Source organism: Haematobia irritans, chromosome 2, assembly GCF_050003625.1.
Source record: "Haematobia irritans isolate KBUSLIRL chromosome 2, ASM5000362v1, whole genome shotgun sequence".
Classification (NCBI taxonomy): Eukaryota; Metazoa; Arthropoda; class Insecta; order Diptera; family Muscidae; genus Haematobia; species Haematobia irritans.
The window spans coordinates 11,581,538-11,603,829 of NC_134398.1; the positions used below are offsets into that span (position 1 = coordinate 11,581,538).

Sequence of the window (22,292 nt, forward strand, 5' to 3'; positions counted from 1 at the left end):
ATGCGCAACTAGCTTCTTATAATTTATTTAAATAAAATCGATAATGAAGTGCTGAAAGCATATTTATTTCTCTTAAAATTGAAAAAGGTATATTGGTGAACAATTTTTGACTTTCCAAATGGAATAAAGTGATTGTTTTTCAGATATTTTACAGACACGCTGCCTCCATCGAGAATAAAAACCCTGACTGATAGACGCTGCAACATGTAACATGCCTCTTATAGATCAACATCATGCTATTATTATTGAACAAATTATGTTAAATGTGTTCCCTGCCAACATTTCAAAGTTCCATATCATCCTCATGGCTACCATAGACTCGTAAGTGACACTGCAACAATCGCCAACTGTGATGGGGGAAGCATATCAAAAAGTACAAAATGTACATGAAGGTATTTTGCCATCACTACTGTTAGAAGATCCATTTTATATTTTGTGAAACACGGAGCGCAACTAGCTTCTTATAATTTATTTAAATAAAATCGATAATGAAGTGCTGAAAACATATTTATTTCGCTTAAAATTGTAAAAGGTATATTGGTGAACAATTTTTGACTTTCCAAATGGAATAAAGTGGTTGTTTTTCAGATATTTTACAGACAAGCTGTCTCCATCGATAATAAACAAACGGTTGATAGACGCTGCAACATGTAACTTGCGACGTTTAAATCAACATCATTCTTTTATTAATGAAAATAGTTATGTTACATGTGATGAGATAAACGGAAAAATGTTATATTTATAAGAATTTATAATTGTTTAATCAAATTAATAAACATCTACACAATCGTGTTTTACTTGACCACATTGATTATTTTACAACTATCTTAAAATGCACTTTTTCTGATTGTTTGAAGGGGCTCTTATTGGCGTCGTTCTAAATTTATTAAAAAAGGCACCTAATAATTGCACTCTTGCGATACTTTTTTGTAGTAACTTGGCGTGGTACAACTTCTCAATAAAGACGGCGCTATTCCGACGAGTTTTGTGTGTCGTATACGATTGTTTTCGACGTGGTGGGGATTTTCAGTAGTGCCGTCAAATTCAAAAAATGTTGGCAGTGTTGTGATAGTGGTATAAATGTTATATTTATAAGAATTTATAAATGTTTAATCAAGTTAATAAACATCTAAACAATCGTGTTGTACTTGACCACAATGATTCTTTTACAACTATCTTAAAATGCACTTTTTCTGATTGTTTGAAGAAGCTCTTATTGGCGTCGTTCTAAATTTATTAAAAAAGGCACCTAATAGTTGCACTCTTGCGATACTTTTTTGTAGTAACTTGGCGTGGTACAACTTCTCAATAAAGACGGCGCTATTCCGACGAGTTTTGGGTGTCGTATACGATTGTTTTCGACGTGGTGGGGATTCTCTGAAGCGCCGTCAAATTCAAAAAATGTTGGCAGGGAAGGAGCTCTTGCCAAAAATTTTCCAAAGGATTTTTTGTTAAAATTTAGTGAAAAGTACTATTTCGCTCAAAAATTATCTTTTTGTGGTTTTTTAAAAACTGTATTTTCCATCCCTGGGACACTCTGACATTTATAATCGATTAGTTGACATATTTGTTTGTTCTACATCATCGATTAGGGAAATACGTGTTATCGTATATCGATGTGTTGTTATTACCGAAGTTTTTTGCATCGTCGTGTTTTTATTTTACAAAATAATACAATAATTTCAAATAAAGAAAAATAATTGAAATTCATACAAATCACCAATAATGTCCGAGAAGAAACGTTCCCGTAAACGTAAGGTAATGGAAAAAGTGAACGTTTGTAACTAAATTATGTTAAAGGATGGCTTCGGGAAAACATGAAGATCATGAAGTATTTGTGTTGGTATTTTATGAACGAAAGATGAAATTGGATGACGGTGCTATATGGTGAACTTTTTTGTTGTTGGTTCATTAGGGGTTATGGAAGTGAATTTAAATGCAATTAAAATATACCACTTTCTTTCAATTTTCTGTTTTAATTGATAGCTAAATTGGGTAGAATTGTACCCCCCACTATGTAGTGCAATTGTGTGTTTTGGTTTAAATGTGAATGAATATCGGGGAAGTGGGACCCAGCAGAGGAAAAGCAATTTGGGGGCCTTATATCAGTGCTGATTTTGAAGTCGTGGAGCTTTTTCGTGCCATCTCGTGCAACAAAAGGATGTAAAAATGACACAATAACGCAATTAAAAAACCCAAACGTTTCCCACATCCTTTATATCCCACTTTCCCCAAATTTTACCCTTTGAAAAACTTTTTGGAACAATTTGAAAAACTTTACTTCGTACAGTAACTTGAACCTTATGCATTGCGTTAAAAATACCTCCTAGATATTTGACAAAAGCTATGAAATTTCATTCATAGTCGATTAAAATGCAGAAAAAGTCAATGCCTCCTGTATTCATTCCATCATTAGTAAAGAGTGCTAATGCGAGGCATGATTTTAACAGAACTAACTAAATCCGCCGCTGGGAATATATGATAATTTGTTGTTGTTGTTTTTATTTCATACGTACACAAAAAATTTTCCCAATGGGAAGAGTTGTAGCAGACTTTTATTTAAATATTGCGTTTCAAGTTATTTTCTGCAGCAAAATGGGCGAATATTTATTTTTCTCCATGTCATTTGGAGAGAAAACAAAAGAAAATAATTGCAGCCATCCATCACTCATCAACAGACGTATCGTTATGTTTGTGCATGTGTTTTGCATGTTTGTTGGATGAGTTGTTGAAGTCTGGGTTGCGCAGCGACGTAGTTCAAGTGCTTGAAAGGTCGCCTTCCAGGCCTATCTAGGTATTAAAGAGGCCTGTTTAGGGCATTACAGATTCCTATCCATTTAATATAGGATGATAATGCAGCGCAAGGCCATAATTTGAGGTAAAGAAAAGGACCTTCGTAAGAGTATTGTCATTTTTTCCAGGAACATTTTCGAAATAACTGGATTTTGACAAAATTTTCTATAGAAATAAAATTTTTGTAAAATTTTCTATAGAAATAAAATTGTGACAAAATTTTCTATAGAAATAAAATTTTGACAAAATTATCTATAGAAACAAAATTTTGACAAAATTTTCTATAGAAATAAAATTTTGACAAAATTTTCTATAGAAATAAAATTTTGACAAAATTTTCTATAGAAATAAAATTTTGACAAAATTTTCTATAGAAATAAAATTTTGACAAAATTTTCTTTAGAAATAAAATGTTGACAAAATTTTCTATAGAAATAAAATTTTGACAAAATTTTCTATAAAAATAAAATTTTGACGAAATTTTCTATAAAAATAAAATTTTAACAAAATTTTCTATAAACATAAAATTTTGACAAAATTTTCTATAAAAATAAAATTTTCACAAAATTTTCTATAAAAATAAAATTTTCACAAAATTTTCTATAAAAATAAAATTTTGACAAAATTTTCTATAAAAATAAAATTTTAACAAAATTTTCTATAGAAATAAAATTTTAACAAAATTTTCTATAGAAATAAAATTTTAACGAAATTTTCTATAGAAATAAAATTTTGACAACATTTTCTATAGAAATAAAATTTTGACAAAATTTTCTATAGAAATAAAATTTTGACAAAATTTTCTATAAAAATAGAACTTTGACAAAATTTTCTATAGAAATAAAATGCTGACAAAATTTTCTATAGAAATAAAATGCTGACAAAATTTTCTATAGAAATAAAATGCTGACAAAATTTTCTATAGAAATAAAATTTTGACAAAATTTTCTATAGAAATAAAATTTTGACAAAATTTTCTATAGAAATAAAATTTTGACAAAATTTTCTATAGAAATAAAATTTTGACAAAATTTTCTATAGAAATAAAATTTTGACAAAATTTTCTATAGAAATAAAATGTTGACAAAATTTTCTGTAGAAATACAATTTTGACAATATTTTCTATAGCAATAAAATTTGACAAAATTTTCTATAGAAATAAAGTTTTTGAATATTTTTTTGTAGTTTTTGGAAAAATTTGATGCTGTACGACTAACTGCCACCGTTAGGAAAATAGCCTGATACTAATAGCTAAGCTGGTCTACACAAGAAAAAACTTTGGTGACTGATAAATCTAACCATGAATGGTGATATTCCGTTGGATCCTAGCGTGAATGTTTATAAAATTCAGTTTGGCACTCTATCTATCTCTTTTGAGATTCGAATATTTATACCCTGCTCCACACTGTGGAACAGGGTATTATAAGTTAGTGCATATGTTTGCAACACCCAGAAGGAGACGAGATAGACACATGGTGTCTTTGGCAAAAATGCTCAGGGTGGGTTCCTGAGTCGATATAGCGATGTCCGTCTGTCCGTGAACACATTTTTGTAATCAAAGTCTAGGTCGCAGTTTTAGTCCAATCGACTTCAAATTTGGCACAAGGATGTGTTTTGGCTCAGAATAGATCCCTATTGATTTTGAAAGAAATCGGTTCAGATTTAGATATAGCTCCCATATATATATTTCGCCTGATATGGACTTATATGGCCCCAGAAGCCAGAGTTTTACCCTAATTTGCTTAAAATTTTGCACAAGAAGAACAATTAGTACTATAGTTAAGTGTGCTAAATTTTATTAAAATCGGTTCAGATTTAGATATAGCTCCCATATATATCTTTCGCCCGATATGGACTAATACGGTCCCAGAAGCCAGAGTTTTACCCCAATTTGGTTGAAATTTTGCACAGGGAGTAGAATTAGCATTGTAGCTATGCGTGCCAAATTTGTTTAAAATCGGTTCAGATTTAGATATAGCTCCCATATATAGCTTTCGCCCGATTTACACTCTTATGCCCACAGAGGCCAATTTTTAACTCCGATTTAGTTGAAATTTTGCACAGGGAGTAGAATTAACATTGTAACTACGCGTGCCAAATTTGGTTGAAATCGGTTCAGATTTAGATATATCTCCCATATATAGCTTTCGTCCGATTTACACTCATATGACCACAGAGGCCAATTTTTTGCTCCGATTTAGTTGAAATTTTGCAGAGGGAGTAGAATTGGCATTGTTGCTATGCGTGCCAAATTTGGTTGAAATCGGTTCTGATTTAGATATAGCTCCCATATATATGTTTTTCTGATTAGGACAAAAATGGTCAAAATACAAACATTTTCCTTGTAAAATCGCCACTGCTTAGTCGAAAAGTTGTAAAAATGACTCTAATTTTCCTAAACTTCTAATACATATATATCGAGCGATAAATCATAAATAAACTTTTGCGAAGTTTCCTTAAAATTGCTTCAGATTTAAATGTTTCCCGTATTTTTTTACTAACATTGTGTTCCACCCTAGTGCATTAGCCGACTTAAATTTTGAGTCTAAAGATTTTGTAGAAGTCTATCAAATTCTTCCAGATCGAGTGATATTTAAATGTATGTATTTGGGACAAACCATTATATATAGCCCCCAACACATTTGACGGATGTGATATGGTATCGAAAATTTAGATCTACAAAGTGGTGCAGGGTATAATATAGTCGGCCCCGCCCGACTTTAGACTTTTCTTACTTGTTTTTTTTTTTTTTAATAACGTGGAGAACATTGTAGCAATAGAGTGGGGTTCAGAAGTGATCTATTGGGGGAAAACTATTTATTAACCCTAGGAAAGGCGATAAGCTTTCGTTCATTAAGCGCTCAAAGTCAAATTTGGTCTGGCCAGACCAAGTAGTCTATCCTAGGTTTAAAAGTGGTTTCTAATTCACATTCCATAACTCTCTTTTTGATTTCAAGATTCAGACCTCTGGTGTTAAGAGCAACATGTTTTAGTGTGACTGCTTTCTTGCAGCAGGTTCTGAGAGTTTTTGTGAATTCCATTACTCCTTTTCTATCTAATTGATTTATTTTATTTTAGTCATTCACCCCTATCCTCATGAAGCTCCACTAGTGAAACTTTGGCTAACCAAATTTTGAACTATTCTAGGGATATATCTGCCAGTTAAAAATTTAGAATAAAAAATATTTAATAAGCCTCCTAATAAATGAAAATCTTTTTGGAAATTGCAACCATATTTATTAAGCGAATTACCCACATATCTGCCCAAAATATTTTATTCGACAAACCAAAAAAAGTGATTTCCTTAGGGCCTTTTCAATATTCAATCTACATATTTCGTATTATACGTGGAACTATATAAAGATTTAGGCGGGCAATTATCAGTCAAATTCCATATATTCTATGTGGCAATTGGTAGACAAACGACGTTGTTATCACCACAATCAGTAGAACTTTCAATAGAGGAATAATTCAATGCTAATATATGACGTTTTATCAGTAAATTATATTATAGAAATTGTATTCAATATCGTACTTATTCTATAAATATTATTTATTTATAAATACGCATACATTTGTATACAATCAGTGGCCATTGTAGTTATTTTATATCTATTGGACAGCTATCAATAGAACAGGAAAATATATCGATATTGATGAGCAAATATTTGATAGTACACGAAGTGTAAGAAAACCCATAAAAATTTGGTTTCAATACATTTGGATTTACCAAATCAATCCCAGGAAAAATATTTCACAAATTCATGAGATAAGAGGGTAGAGGCTAAAAAACTGTAGACATTTTATCGTTTCTTTTTGTCAAATTTTTTAAGGATGACGTTAGTGTTCAAAAACTAAGGATGACTTTGCGGGGGATATAAAAAGTCTGAACAATAAAAATCCAATTTGCCTACATTTGGAAAAGTTGAAAACTCGAGAAGCTGATTGAAATTTTGGAAAAAACGAAGAATGAGAAGGTCTACTTTTCCAAATTTTGAAAAAGTCGATTTTAGTTACAATCGGTAAAAAATTAAAATATTTATTTTGTAGACTAGTGCTATGGAAGCTATTGTTTACGAATATGACCAATAGCCGTTGCTGACATTGTTTGCTTTTCTATAATCATATGCCTCTGATCGTCTACGTCATAATATGTTTGTCCCACATTTCCGTTTACCACTGAACAATACAAAATGTGATTTCTCGTATTTTGGCCATAACAGCAGGAAGCTACGGTTGACCACGTCACATAAAACGAGTTTTCTAAAAATACCCATCCCCCCTTCTCATCCTATCCTGCTTCGACAATATTCAAAAGATGGTATGAAACGTGTACAAATGCCATTCTCTTTCACTCACCACTTGTCATGAGTGTAAGATATAAATTTCCTCTCTGAAAATATTAAGCATCTGATCAGCTTTGGGTAAACGAATGAAAATAGCACTTGTTTCATTGTGTGTTTTTAAGTCATGCCTTGTTTATAGCTGTTCTTTGGAGAAAGTTGTTTTTGATTGTATTGGTTAAAGGGGGTATTGAGCTAGTGCGTAGTTGCCACATTTGCGCGTCGTTCATTTTACTGCATGCTGTTGCATGCAATTGGAATTGTATGCAATTGAATTAATTCCCGCGATTCGGGACTTCAAAATATTATATGCCGGGAATTTTTGGGGTTCCGAAGGATTTTCCGTATTTTAAAAATACGAAAAAAAAAATTGTATTACGCAAAGCTAATTTGGTTTAATTCAATTTTATTAAAAACACACAAAAGGATTTTTTTTTATAACGAACAAATGAAAATACTCTCAGGCTTAAATTGTAATTTTAATTTGAACTATATTGCTATATTTTAAGTTTATATGTTTTAGGGGTTAAGAAAATAACTCCAGATTTGCAATCACGGTTGCCACTCGAGCCAAATATAATCTACCAAAATATGGAGGAAGTCTTACCAAAAAACTACCAACCAAAAAAATTATTTTGCAAAATTATATTACTATCGAAATTTTTCCCTTGTAACGACATGTTTTCGACACTATTATCCAGGATAGACTCAGCGGGTTCTAGGGTCGTTACAAACCATTTATTTTTAGTTGACTGCCAGATTGCTGCTTATTTCTTTTACTTGTACATGTAAAAGTTATTTATTTATACAGGTTGAACACAATAATCCCACAAAAATGTTAAATATAATAACAAATCTAGTCGTTCCACGCAGATAGTTACTCGCAGCGCTGGGAGTGGGCGGGCGGATATACAGCCACGTTTTCCTCGACTGACAATCCAGGGGAACTCGAATACAGGGGTCAGGGGCTGTAGATTGGCTGGCGAAGTTCTATTTCGCTGGTGAAGGGGGAGCGGAGAGGAAGGAAGTCATATAGAAATGGGAAAAGAGCAATTTTTATTTCTATAGAAAATTTCAAAATTGTATTTCTATATAAAATTTTGTCAAAATTTTATTTCTGTCAAAATTTTATTTCTATAGAAAATTTTGTCAAAATTTTATTTCTATGGAAAATTTTGTCAAAATTTTATTTCTTTGGAAAATTTTGTCAAAATTTTATTTCTATGGAAAATTTTGTCAAAATTTTATTTCTATAGAAAATTTTGTCAAAATTTTATTTCTATCAAAATTTTGTGAAAATTTTATTTCTATAGAAAATTTCGTCAAAATTTTATTCCTATAGAAAATTTTGTCAAAATTTGATTTCTATAGAAAATTTTGTCAAAATTTGATTTCTATAGAAAATTTTGTCAAAATTTTATTTCTATAGAAAATTTTGTCAAAATTTTATTTCTATAGAAAATTTTGTCAAATTTTTATTTCTATAGAAAATGTTGCCAAAATTTTATTTCTCTAGAAAATTTTGTCAAAATTTTATTTCCATTGAAAATTTTGTCACAAAATTTTATTTCTATAGAAAATTTTGCAAAAATTTTATTTCTATAGAAAATATTGCCAAAATTATTTTTCAAAAAAATTTTTCCAAATTTTATTTCTATAGAAAATTTTGTCAAAATGTTATTTCTATAGAAAATTTTGTCAAAATTTTATTTCTATAGAAATTTTTTTTCTATAGGATGTATTTTCCAAAATTTTTTTTTCTATAGAAAATTTTGTCAAAATTTTATTTCTATAGAAAATTTTGTCAAAATTTTGTGAAAATTTATTTCTATAGAAAATTTTGTCAAAATTTTATTTTTATAGAAAATTTTGTCAAAATTTTATTTCTATAGAAAATTTTGTCAAAATTTTATTTCTATAGAAAATTTTGTCAAAATTTTATTTCTTAAAACAATTTTGTCAAAATTTTATTTCTGTCAAAATTTTGTGAAAATTTTATTTCTATAGAAAATTTTGTCAAAATTTTATTTCTATAGAAAATTTTGTCAAAATCTTATTTCTATAGAAAATTTTTTTCTAAATTTTATTTCTATAGAAAATTTGTCAAAATCTTATTTCTATAGAAAATTTTTTTCTAAATTTTATTTCTATAGATAATTTGTCAAAACTTTATTTCTATAGAAAATTTTGTGAAAATTTTATTTCTATAGAAAATTTTGTGAACATTTTATTTCTATAGAAAATTTTTGTGAAAATTTTATTTCTATAGAAAATTTTGTGAAAATTTTATTTCTATAGAAAATTTTGTCAAAATTTTATTTCTATAGAAAATTTTGTCAAAATTTTATTTCTATAGAAAATTTTGTCAAAATTTTATTTCTATAGAAAATTTTGTCAAAATTTTATTTCTATAGAAAATTTCGTCAAAATTTTATTCCTAAAGAAAATTTTGTCAAAATTTTATTTCTATTGAAAATTTTTTCTAAATTTTATTTCTATAGAAAATGTTTTCTAAATTTTATTTCTAAAGAAAATTTTATTTCTGTAGAAAATTTTATCCAAATCTTATTTCTATAGACAATTTTGCCAAATTGTTATTTTTATAGAAAATTTTTTCTAAATTTTATTTCTATAGAATGTATTTTCCAATTTTTTTCCTATAGAAAATTTTGACAAAATTCATTCATCTGGCAACATTGAGTTGAGAAGCACTGTGAGAGTTGGGTAGAGAGAGCCAAAAATGTAAACATCAATAGTGAAATCGTTGTTGCTGTTAGTGGGTAGGGTTTATAAAGTGGGGTTTTTGCTGCTTCCATCTTCTGCTTCAAGTGGCTGAGACTGACTGACTGGTTAGCTGGCTATGAATCAGTGACTACTTTCAAACCATTCAGTAGTTCCATATTACGTTTCAGTATTTCAACATTGTTTTGGACCACTAACAAAACGCCACTTCAATAATTTCGCGATCGTTTTGTTTGCATTGATTTTTATTCTCAGTATAGAATTTTTTTGTAAAGTTTAATAAGAAATCGCAATTATGTCTACAGAAGATCTCTTGGATGAGGATGGCTATAATGTGGTGCCCGATGATGAACCGGTTAATATCGAAATTAAAACAAAGAAAACATATTCCAGAATTTTCTTTTTACCAACAATAATTGTATACCTCTTTGGGCGAATAAGACGAAAATTAGAAATCACCCAGATACTATGCAGAGGAATATATAGAGAAAAATATAAAACATTTGTGCAAATATGAAATTGACTATAGCATATAGCCTTAAGTCTTGCCTTCATCTGATATGAAGTGTAACGTGTCAACTTTTTGCCTTATTTGTTTTTTCCCTTCTCAGTCTTTGGTGATTTCCTATTCAAGGGCTATTGTGAAGTACACATGCCTGCTTCAATTTCAGTTATTCCCTCCCTTGCCAACAGTATCGTATTTTTCTTGAGTTCATTTAAATTCTGTGCGGGTGTTTCAAAAATAACGGTGATATTGAATTTCCTAACAGTGGGAAATTTGTAGATGACGAAAGAATGTGAGTGACGGATAAGTGTGATTTAAATGCATAAGATGATGATGGGGAGTCGCTAATGAAACCAACGACATAAGAGTCTATTTATAAAGTATGGGACATTGTGGTTTGAAGTTATGGGCTAAATATACTTGTATATACTTTTCCACGTATCCTAATACAGAAGAAATTATATGGTGACGGAAAGGAGAGCTTGAAGAAAATAAAATGAGAAGAATATTGCAATCTTCAATAGAACCTTCGAAAAATTAGAATCTATGAATCAATTTTCCGACAACACTTTTTCTTTTTTATTCAATTCACTCATTATACTTGAAATCATAGATCGATCCTGGTCTCTCGCCTTTAGACAATGTTCATTTACATTTAAAATCCCTCTTGCTTTGAAATTACCACATATATTCTATTTTCTTCGAATAGGTCCACTCTCCACTTTGCAGCCTCTTTCGAACGGGGGGTCGATTTTGCACAATATTCCTGACCAACAAAATTTTGACAAAAATTTTCTATGGAAATAAAATTTTGAGAAAATTTTCTATAGAAATACAATTTTAGAAAATTTTCTATAAAAATAAAATTTTGACACAATTATAGAAATAAAATTTTGACCAATTTTTCTGTAAAAATAAAATTGTGACAAAATTTTCTATAGAAATAAAACTTTGAGAAAATTTTCTATAGAAATAAAATGTGAGAAAATTTTCTATAAAAATAAAATTTGAGAAAATTTTCTACAGAAATAAAATTTGAGAAAATTTTCTATAGAAATAAAATTTGAGAAAATTTTCTATAGAAATAAAATTTGAGAAAATTTTCTATAGAAATAAAATTTTGAAAAAATTTCTATAGAAATAAAATTTTGAGAAAATTTTCTATAGAAATAAAATTTTGAGAAAATTTTCTATAGAAATAAAATTTTGAAAAAAAATTTCTATAGAAATAAAATTTTGACAAAATTTCCTATAGATATAAAATGTTGACAAAATTTTCTATAGAAATAAAAATTTTGACAAAATTTTCTATAGAAATAAAATTTTGACAAAATTATCTATAGAAATAAAATTTTGACAAAATTTTCTATAGAAATAAAATTTTGAGAAAATTTTCTATAGAAATAAAATTTTAACAAAATTTTCTATAGAAATACAATTTTTGACAAAATAAATAAAATTTTGACAAAATTTCCTATAGAAATAAAATTTTGACAAAATTTTTTATAGAAATAAAATTTTGAGAAAATTTTTTATATAAATAAAATTTTGACAAAATTTTCTGTAGAAATAAAATTTTGACAAAATTTTCTATAGAAATAGAATTTTGACAAAATTTTCTATTGAAATAAGATTTTGACAAAATTTTCTATAGAAATAAGATTTTGACAAAATTTTCTATAGAAATAAAATTTTGAGAAAATTTTCTATAGAAATAAAACTGTGACAAAATTTTCTATAGAAATAAACATTGGAGAAAAATTTTTATAGAAATAAAAATTGGAGAAAATTTTTTTATAGAAATAAAATTTTGACAAAATTTTCTATAGAAATAAAATTTTGACAAAATTTTCTATAGGAATAAAATTTTGACGCAATTTTCTATAGAAATAAAATTTTGACAAAATTTTCTATAGAAATAAAATGTTGACAAAATTTTCTATAGAAATAAAATTTGGACAAAATTTTCTATAGAAATAAAATTTGGACAAAATTTTCTATAGGAATAAAATTTGCACAAAATTTTCTATAGAAATAAAATTTTGACAAAATTTTCTATAGAAATAAAATTTTGACAAAATTTTCTATAGAAATAAAATTTTGACAAAATTTTCTATAGAAATAAAATTTTGACAAAATTTTCTATAGAAATAAAATTTTGTCAACATTTTCTATAGAAATAAAATGTTGTTAAAATTTTCTATAGAAATACAATTTTGACAAAATTTTCTATAGAAATAAAATTTTGACAAAATTTCCTATAGAAATAAAAGTTTGACAAAATTTTCTATACAATTTAATAAAATGTTGACAAAATTTTCTGTAGAAATACAATTTTGACAAAATTGTCTTATAGAAATAAAATTTTAAATTGTTTTATAGAAATACAATTTTTGACAAAATAAATAAAATTTTGACAAAATTTCCTATAGAAATAAAATTTTGTATAGAAATAAAATTTTGACAAAATTTTTTATAGAAATAAAATTTTGAGAAAATTTTCTATATAAATAAAATTTTGACAAAATTTTCTGTAGAAATAACATTTTGACAAAATTTTTTATAGAAATAAAATTTTGGCAAAATTTTTTTATAGAAATAAAATTTTGAGAAAATTTTCTATAGAAATGAATTTTTGAGAAAATTTTCTATAGAAATAAAATTTTGAGAAAATTTTCTATAAAAATAAAATTTTGAGAAAATTTTCTATAGAAATAAAACTTTGAGAAAATTTTCTATAGAAATAAAATTTTGACAAAATTTTCTATAGAAATAGAATTTTGACAAAATTTTCTATTGAAATAAGATTTTGACAAAATTTTCTATAGAAATAAGATTTTGACAAAATTTTCTATAGAAATAAAATTTTGAGAAAATTTCCTATAGAAATAAAATTTTTTTAATATTTTCTATAGATATATAATTTTGTTAAAATTTTCTATAGAAATAAAATTTTGTTAAAATTTTCTATAGAAATAAAATTTTGTTAAAATTTTCTATAGAAATAAAATTTTGTTAAAATTTTCTATAGAAATAAAATGTTGTTAAAATCTTCTATAGAAATAAAATTTTGTTAAAATTTTCTATAGAAATAAAATTTTGACAAAATTTTCTATAGCAATAAAATTTCGAAAAAATTTTCGATAGAAATAAAATTGTGACAAAATTTTCTATAGAAATAAAATTTTGAGAAATGTTTCTATAGAAATAATTTTTTTTGATAAGATTTTATTGTTTGGTAGGTTTCTGGTCTTTTTTTTCCAAATTTTGGTAGATTATTTTGGACTTGAGTGGCAACAGTGTCCTTTACACTGGTCATTCAATTTTCACCTGTTGAAGAGATATCTAACTAAAATTGAACCTTTTATTGTTGTTATATTATTTAATTGTTTCCCTTTCGTTTTTAGGAATACACCGGCCCCGGTGAAGATCAACAAGTGGAAAAACCTTCAAAAGATGAAATTAAAGTCGCCAAATGGATGAAGAAAAATGTTAAGACCAAGAAAACAAAATTCTTAAGTCACAATGTTGAATATTTCACATCGAGCAAAGCAATCGATGCCCTTATGAAATCCAAATTTGTTGAAGGTCCATCAGCCCTATTCACAACAAGAGAACAAGCAGTAGATTTTCTCGATATCATGTTGGAGCACAAATTTTTCCATCGAGCCAAAAAAGTACCAATTAGCATAGAGGAATTACGTGGCTCATCGGCAAAAACAACATCTACATCGGCGGCTTCAAAGAAAGAAGACAAAAAAGAGGACAAATCTTCAAAGAAAGATGAAAGAAAAGAGGCAGAAGCCAATGAAACTGCCGAACAGAGTGGCAATAATGGAGCTGGTAGTGATGAGAATGGTGGCACATCAGCATCGGGCGAAAAGAAAGAGAAAAAGAAACGTAAAATCCGTTTGGATATGCATCCCGAGCAAGTGTTTGTCGATGGTTCAGAAGCCTATGTATGGATATTTGATCCCATACCCATACACTATTGGATATATGGTTTAGTTCTATTACTCGGAGCTATTGGCATATGCATGTTCCCCTTGTGGCCACCCATGTTGCGAAAGGGTGTCTATTATCTGTCATTGGCGGCAGCAGGTTTCTTAGTTTTTATTTTGGCCTTAACAGTTTTGCGTTTGATCATATTCACCATTGTATGGGCGGTAACCGGGGGCAAATTGCATTTATGGATATTCCCCAATTTGACCGAAGATGTGGGTTTCTTTGCTTCCTTTTGGCCTTTATATGAGGTAAATATTTTGTTTTTTAAATCGACAATTCTTTTTTTCACGCAAAAAAATTATTTTTATTTTAAAATAGAGCAAATATGTTACGGGCGAAGAAGATGATAAAAAATCGAAAAAATCCAAATCAAAGTCTAAGAAAAAGGATAAAGACAGTGACAATGAAGATAACGAAGATGTACCCGCCGATGTTGAACCCTTGGAGCCTGAAAAAATTGAAGAAATTAAAGAACATGATGCTGATGTCTTATTAAGGCATCGCAATGTAGGTGGTAAGGGGGACACAGAAGAGGATGAATCCCATAGTGGCAGTAGTAGTGCCAATGAGGGAGCCCAAGAATCTGAATCAGCTAAATGGTGAGCATTACCGATAGAATCTCAATAACGAAATATGAAATAATTTTAAAAATATATTTTTGTATAAATTGTTTTTTTTTCCTAATTTATCTCGCATGGTTATTTTGTTCCTTTTGCTTTTTTTATTTAATAATTTATATAAAATTCCCTTTTTATATTTTTATTCGCTTTTATTATAAAGTTTTTATATAAATTTAATTCTAGAGCATATACTAACTGCATGTCTAAAAGAGTTTACACAAACACACACAAAAAATTATAAAAAAATGATTGCTACTGAATAAATGCTTTAATTGTTTAATAACAATACATAAACAAAAATAATAAAAATAAGATTTTATTGGCTTTATATATTTGAAATTATTCGGTTTTGGTATGAAGAGTCTCCCGTAGCGATATTATATCGGTATGATATCGATATACGAATTTATGATAATATAAAAATGGGTTAATTCCATATATTTTATAAAACTATTAAATTGAATTTTATATTTGCGAGTCCGCAATAGGATATGTAGTAATAATCAAAAATCCATTTTATCGACTTTTTTCAAAATTTAAAAAGTCAACATTTTGATTTTTTTGGCGTTGAAAAGGTTGAATTTTGGTTATTCGATTTTTGCAAAAGCCGATTTTTGAATTTCCGACCTTTAGCAAATTTTTGGCAAATTGAATTTTCGATTTTTTAAAAAATTCGATTTTTCGACTTCTACAAATTTGGCATTAAGTCGATTTTTTGAATTTCCGAATTTTGTAGAAGTCGAAAAATCGACTTTTTCAATTTTTTAAAAAGGCGAAAATTCACTTTTCAATTTTTTGTAAAAGTCGCAAATTCAAAAATCGGCTTTTGTAAAAGTCGTATTGTCACCCTTTCAACGTTTAAAACAGTCGAAAAATCGACCTTTTAAATTTTTTAAAAAGTCGAAAATTTACCTTTCAAATTTTTGTAATAGTCTTAAATTCAAAAATCCACTTTTGTAAAAGTCGTATAGACACCTTTTCAACGTTTAAAAAAGTCGAAAAATCGACTTTTTCAATTTTTTAAAAAGTAGAAAATTTACTTTTCAATTTTTTGTAAAAGTCGCAAATTAAAAAATCGGCTTTTGCAAAAGTCGTATGGCCACCTTTTCAACGTTTAAAACAGTCGAAAAATCGACTTTTTCAATTTTTTAAAAAGTCGAAATTCACTTTTTAAATTTTTGTAATAGTCGCAAATTAAAAAAATAGGCTTTTGCAGAAGTCTTTTCAACGTTTAAAAAACAAAAAGTCGATTTTTCCATATTTCATAATATCGATAAGTCGACTTTTTGATTAGTGCACCCTATTTCGCACTTGACTTCTGCCTATTCGACTTTTGCAATATCCGATTTTTGAATTTCCGACTTTTAGCAAAATTTAAAAAGTTAATTTTCAATTTTTTAAAAAATTTAAAAAAGTAGATTTTTCGACTTGTACAAATTTGCCATTAGGTCGATTTTTGAATTTCCGAATTTTACTAAGATTTGAAAAGTCAAGTCAAATTTGGCATTCGACTCTATCTTGTCGGTTTTGCCCGACTTTAGTTCTTTCATAATTATTTTGAAAAATATTCTTGGACGTGACTTCTTCTGAGTATGCATAAAAAATCATACCTACATCTAAATTACTTGAGTTTTTATTACCTATTAAAAATTTTATGACTAACATGCTTTCATATCTATTAGGGAAAATTGGGAAAAAATCCAAAAATCTACTTTTTTAAATTTTTTAAAAAGTCGAAAATTCACTTTTTAAATTTTGCTAAAAGTGGGAAAAGTAAAAATCTGATTTTTGAATTTCCAACTTTTACCAAAATTTGAAAAGTGAATTTTTGACTTTTTAAAAAATTAAAAAAGTAGATTTTTCGACTTGTACAAACTTCACATTAAACCGATTTTTGAATTTCCGAATTTTACTAAGATTTGAAAAGTCAAGTCAAATTCGGCATTCGGCCCTGTCTTGTCGGTTTTGCCCGACTTTAGATCTTCCATAATTATTTTGAAAAATATTCTTGAACGTGACTTCATCTGAGTATGCATAAAAAATTATACTTACATCTAAATTATTTCAGTTTTTATTACCTATTAAAATTTTATGACTCAACATGCTTTCATATCTATTGGGGAATATTTTAAATGAAATGCATATTGCAATATGAGCATGGGTATGATAGTTTTTCAAGGTCATTTCTAACAGGCTTTTTCTCAGATTTTTTTTGTACGAAATTTTTTAATATTTATTATGTGGGTGTGGGTTGCTTTCCTAAATCATGTCATATTCGAGTTGTTCTCAGGGGGAGTCATCTAGGTTCGTTCCTTGATATCAACAATTTGTGGAAATAATCATGTCCTACAGTCCATGTTTTTTTTTCAAAAATTGAGATAGACTTCCCGATTTCTACAAATGAATAATCGACCTTTTATTTGACTTTGGTTAATCGGCTTTTGATGAGGAATATATCTCCTACTAAATTTTCAATGCCACAGAAACTGGGGAACATAAGTGATTTAATTGATGTTAAATAATGAAAATAGGAATTGAGTGGATTGTATGTGGGTAGAAATTCGACTTTTGGATACAAAGTAAGTATAAGGGTATATCCAGGGTGACAATTGATTCTTTACGTTTATTCCGTTTGATTCGAAAGGATGTGTCACGCAAATCACGGAATTCAAAGTGAAAAAAAACACTATTTGTTGTTGGCAGATTGCCGATTGAAAATGTACGAGATAGTTGAGATCGCTTGGGTCATATCATGCACGAGTTTTGGCTATGAAAAATTAGTGCAATGGACAGAATTAGCTTACTCTGGGCAATAATCGTAACCCTAAGTCCTTTTAATATATATTTTTTAAGCCCCATTTTAAATTTTATTTTATTACAAACTTGTTTTTATTTTATCCTGTATTTTTATTTTTCCAATTATAAATTATTGATAAAAAACGTTTTTATCAACAATTAATAAGTGGAAAAATTTTATTTCTATACAAATTGTTTTTTGACAAAATTTTATTTCTTTAGAAAATTTTTTCACAATTTTACTACTATAGAAATTTTTGTCAAACTTTTATTACTATAGAAAATGTTGTTTGTATAGAAAATATTTGTCAAAATTTTATTTCTATAGAAAATTTTTGTCAAAATTTTATTTCTATAGAAAATTTTTGCAAAATTTTATTTTTATAGAAAATTTTTGTCAAATGTTGTCAACAATTTTTTTCTATAGAAAATTTTTGCAACATTTTATTTCTATAGAACATTTTCTCAAAATTTTATTTTTATAGAAAATTTTGTCAAAATTTTATTCTGTCAACATTTTATTTCTATAAAAAATTTTATCATAATTTTATTTCTATAGAGAATTTTTTTAAAATTTTATTTCTATAGAAATTTTTGTCAAAATTTTATTTCTATAGAAAAATTTTACCAAAATTTTATTTCTGTAGAAAATTTTGTCAACTTTTATTTCTATAGAAAATTTTGTCAAAATTTTATTTTTATTAAAAATTTTGTCAAAATTTTATTTTTATAGAAAATTTTATCAAAATTTAATTTCTATAGAAAATTTTATTTCTATAGAAAATTTTGTAAAAATTGTATTTCTATAGAAAAATTTTGTCAAAATTTTATTTCTATAGAAAATTTTTTCAAAAATTTATTTCTATAGAAAATTTTGTCAACATTTTATTTCTGTAGAAAATTCTGTCAACATTTTATTTCTATAGAAAAATTTTATTTCTATAGAAAAATTTTGTCAAAAATTTATTTCTATAGAAAATTTTTGCAAAATTTTATTTCTATAGAAAATTTTGTCAACATTTTATTTCTATAGGAATTTTTGTCAAAATTTTATTTCTATAGAAAAATTTTACCAAAATTTTATTTCTGTAGAAAATTTTGTCAACTTTTATTTCTATAGAAAATTTTGTCAAAATTTTATTTTTATTAAAAATTTTGTCAAAATTTTATTTTTATAGAAAATTTTATCAAAATTTAATTTCTATAGAAAATTTTGTAAAAATTGTATTTCTATAGAAAAATTTTGTCAAAATTTTATTTCTATAGAAAAATTTTTTCAAAAATTTATTTCTATAGAAAATTTTGTCAAAATTTTATTTCTGTAGAAAATTCTGTCAACATTTTATTTCTATAGAAAAATTTTATTTCTATAGAAAAATTTTGTCAAAAATTTATTTCTATAGAAAATTTTGTCAAAATTTTATTTCTGTAGAAAATTTTTTCAAAGTTTTATTTCTATAGAAATTTTTGTCAAAATTTTATTTCTATAGAAAAATTTTACCAAAATTTTATTTCTGTAGATAATTTTGTCAACTTTTATTTCTATAGAAAATTTTGTCAAAATTTTATTTCTATAGAAAATTTTTGCAAAATTTTATTTTTATTAAAAATTTTGTCAAAATTTTATTTTTATAGAAAATTTTATCAAAATTTAATTTCTATAGAAAATTTTGTTAAAATTTTATTTCTATAGAAAATTTTGTCAAAATTGTATTTCTATAGAAAAATTTTGTCAAAATTTTATTTCTATAGAAAAATTTTTTCAAAAATTTATTTCTATAGAAAATTTTGTCAAAATTTTATTTCTGTAGAAAATTCTGTCAACATTTTATTTCTATAGAAAATTTTTGTCAAAATTTTATTTCTATAGAAAAATTTTGTCAAAAATTTATTTCTATAGAAAATTTTGTCAAAATTTTATTTCTGTAGAAAATTTTTTCAAAGTTTTATTTCTATAGAAATTTTTGTCAAAATTTTATTTCTATAGAAATTTTTGTCTAAATTTTATTTCTATAGAAAATTCTATAAAAATTTTATTTCTATAGAAAATTTTGTCAAAATTTTATTTCTATAGAAAATTTTGTCAAAATTTTATTTCTGTAGAAAATTTTGTCAAAATTTTATTTCTATAGAAAATTTTGTCAAAATTTTATTTCTATAGAAGATTTTATCAAAATTTAATTTCTATTTCTTACCTTCATGTAGGTGATCCAAGATGATCGAGTAATCTCTTTCGATAAGTCGAATCAGAAATTGAGAAATCGTTTAAGTTAGTAGGGAGACAAAATTTGATCAAAAATTGATTTCTACAGAAAATTCTGTCAAAATTTTATTCCTATAGAAAATTTTGTTAAAATTTTATTTCTATTGAAAATTCTGTCAAAATTTTATTTCTATAGAAAATTTTGTCAAATTTTTATTTCTATAGAAAATTTTGTAAAATTTTGATTTCTATAGAATTTTTTAATTTTGTATAAAATTTTGTGAAAATGTATTCGACCTGTATTTTGATTTTTCCAATTATACATTATTGACAAAAACGACCTCGAACTCGTTTTTATCAATAGAAAACTTTGTCAAATTTTTATTATTATAGAAAATGTTGTAATTTTTTTAAATTTTATTTCTATAGAAAATTTTGTAAAAATTTCATTTCTATAGAAAATGTTTGCAAAATTTTATTTCTATAGAAAATTTTGTCTAAATTTCATTTCTATAGAAAATTTTGTCAAAATTTTATTTCTATAGACAATTTTGTCAACATTTTATTTCTATAGTTTTGTTAAAACTTTGTTTATGTAAAACTCTTAATTGGAGGGGAATGTTTTTGTAAAATCTACCAAAACATCAAAAATTCTACCAATCTACCAAACAGTAAAAAAATCTACCATTGATCAGATCTCTCTCTATATATCTCGCTGTGCAACTGTCAAATTTGGCCAAAATTGGCTCTACAGAGCCTATTAGACTCTATTTATAAACAATTTTATTTTTGATTGAAACTTGCCGAAATGCCTCTAGTATTGGCGACGGGCTTGGCGACCGCCAAATGTTTTAGGGTTTTTTGTCTGGGTCTGGAATTGAGCCCTTACCATCAGAGTGAAAGGGTCATTCTAACCACTGATATAGCTGCGTATTTTCCTTTAATTATGATTGGGTATTAACCCAAGCTACACACCTGTCTAATACCACTAATGCTGGTGAAGACCATTGGCGTAGCTATTGCCGTATCTAGAGATTTTTAGCCAGGAGTGTTATAGCCCCCTATCTAACATCTGTAGTATATGTAAAAATGGAAAATCATATATAGGTTTTCATATTCTAGGGGGGCTAAGCCCTCACCCCAGAGGCCTTACTACTCTTATGGGCGTAGCTAGTAATTTTCCATATAATCATCTAAAAAACAACTTTTCAATTATCGCTTGAAAATTAAAGGATTGAACTAACATTGTTTTAGCGGTTCAGTTGGCACAAATTATTTTTTATTTATTTTATTTTATTTTATTTTATTTGTTCGATTTTGTAATTTGAAGCCATGGGCCGATATAGGTTAAATTACAATAATTACAAAATTCTCAACTCATCTCATGTACCAAACCCAATTAATTCCTTAAATGCAGGGAAGCAATATGATCACTTCAACTATGTTTCAAGAGTATAACGTTTGAACATCATATTTCTACTCTGGGTGTAGATTTAAGTAAATTCTCTTTCTCACTTATTGTATTGATATTTGAAATTTTTATTTATTTTTTATTCCTTTGTTTTTTCATTACAGTTCACAAAATCACTCCGAATCTGAATCCGATGGCAAAGACTATGAAATAATCAGTTCAAGTGAAGTGCAAAATGTCAAATGAAAATAAACAACAACAACACAGACAAACCACCACACCATATACAACCAACCATTCTAGCACTATTAGCTCTGCTATGGAAATATCCAAACAACCAATCAACATGAAGCATTCTTAATGGGAGAAACGATCATAAAAAAATAGTAATAAATTTGTAGAGAACATTATTTGAAACTATCAGAAACCCTTAAAAATGTATTGATACCTTAATTCTTTAAAATGCTAAGTTGATTTGTAAAGTTTTCTTTTTTTTATTTTTGAGAAGAAAAAAAATATTTATTATTTTTCAAATAAATTATGTGATATGTTTTAGAAAAAAGAAAAATAAACTATACATATTGTTTTAGAGCATACGTGATCGCTAACACAACTTTCGATTAGTAAATTTTTATGATAATATTTTTGAAAAATATTACTCGATGTTCTACTATTTTTAAAACAAACGATAAATTGATAGTAATCGAAAAGCCGATTCTCGACAAATCGATACCTTTTATTTTACAAAAATGCTGGCAATTTAAAGTCTTATGCCCATATGTAAAAAAAACTATTATTGGCAGTTTATCAGAGGAATTTATATGGTAAACGTAGGCTTGAAGTTTTCTTTAAATTTTTTGCATATGGGGGTTAA

At 26.7% G+C, this 22,292-nt stretch overlaps 1 protein-coding gene across 2 annotated transcripts; it reads left to right on the forward strand.

The window, feature by feature from the left end:
- Positions 1 to 1,599: 1,599 nt before the first annotated feature.
- Trp1 (translocation protein 1) lies at positions 1,600 to 22,012 on the forward strand. 2 transcript variants are annotated; one of them, XM_075293359.1, is made up of 4 exons: positions 1,600 to 1,758; positions 13,791 to 14,636; positions 14,707 to 14,987; positions 21,583 to 22,012. In XM_075293359.1, exons 1-4 carry the CDS (start codon positions 1,726 to 1,728, stop codon positions 21,662 to 21,664), a joined length of 1,242 nt encoding a protein of 413 aa, XP_075149474.1. In that variant the 5' UTR covers positions 1,600 to 1,725; the 3' UTR covers positions 21,665 to 22,012. The 2 variants fall into 2 exon arrangements, with proteins under 2 accessions (XP_075149474.1, XP_075149472.1); XM_075293357.1 differs by lacking the exon at positions 1,600 to 1,758 and adding an exon at positions 10,027 to 10,233.
- Positions 22,013 to 22,292: the final 280 nt, after the last annotated feature.

Excerpts from the sequence above, each read along its gene's own strand:
- Trp1 (XM_075293357.1), top strand. The coding sequence starts at position 10,174 with ATGTCTACAGAAGATCTCTTGGATGAGGATGGCTATAATGTGGTGCCC. Across the intron at positions 10,234-13,790 it reads TGGTGCCCGATGATGAACCG|GAATACACCGGCCCCGGTGA; the intron begins GTTAATATCGAA and ends TTTCGTTTTTAG. Across the intron at positions 14,988-21,582 it reads GAATCTGAATCAGCTAAATG|TTCACAAAATCACTCCGAAT; the intron begins GTGAGCATTACC and ends TTTTCATTACAG.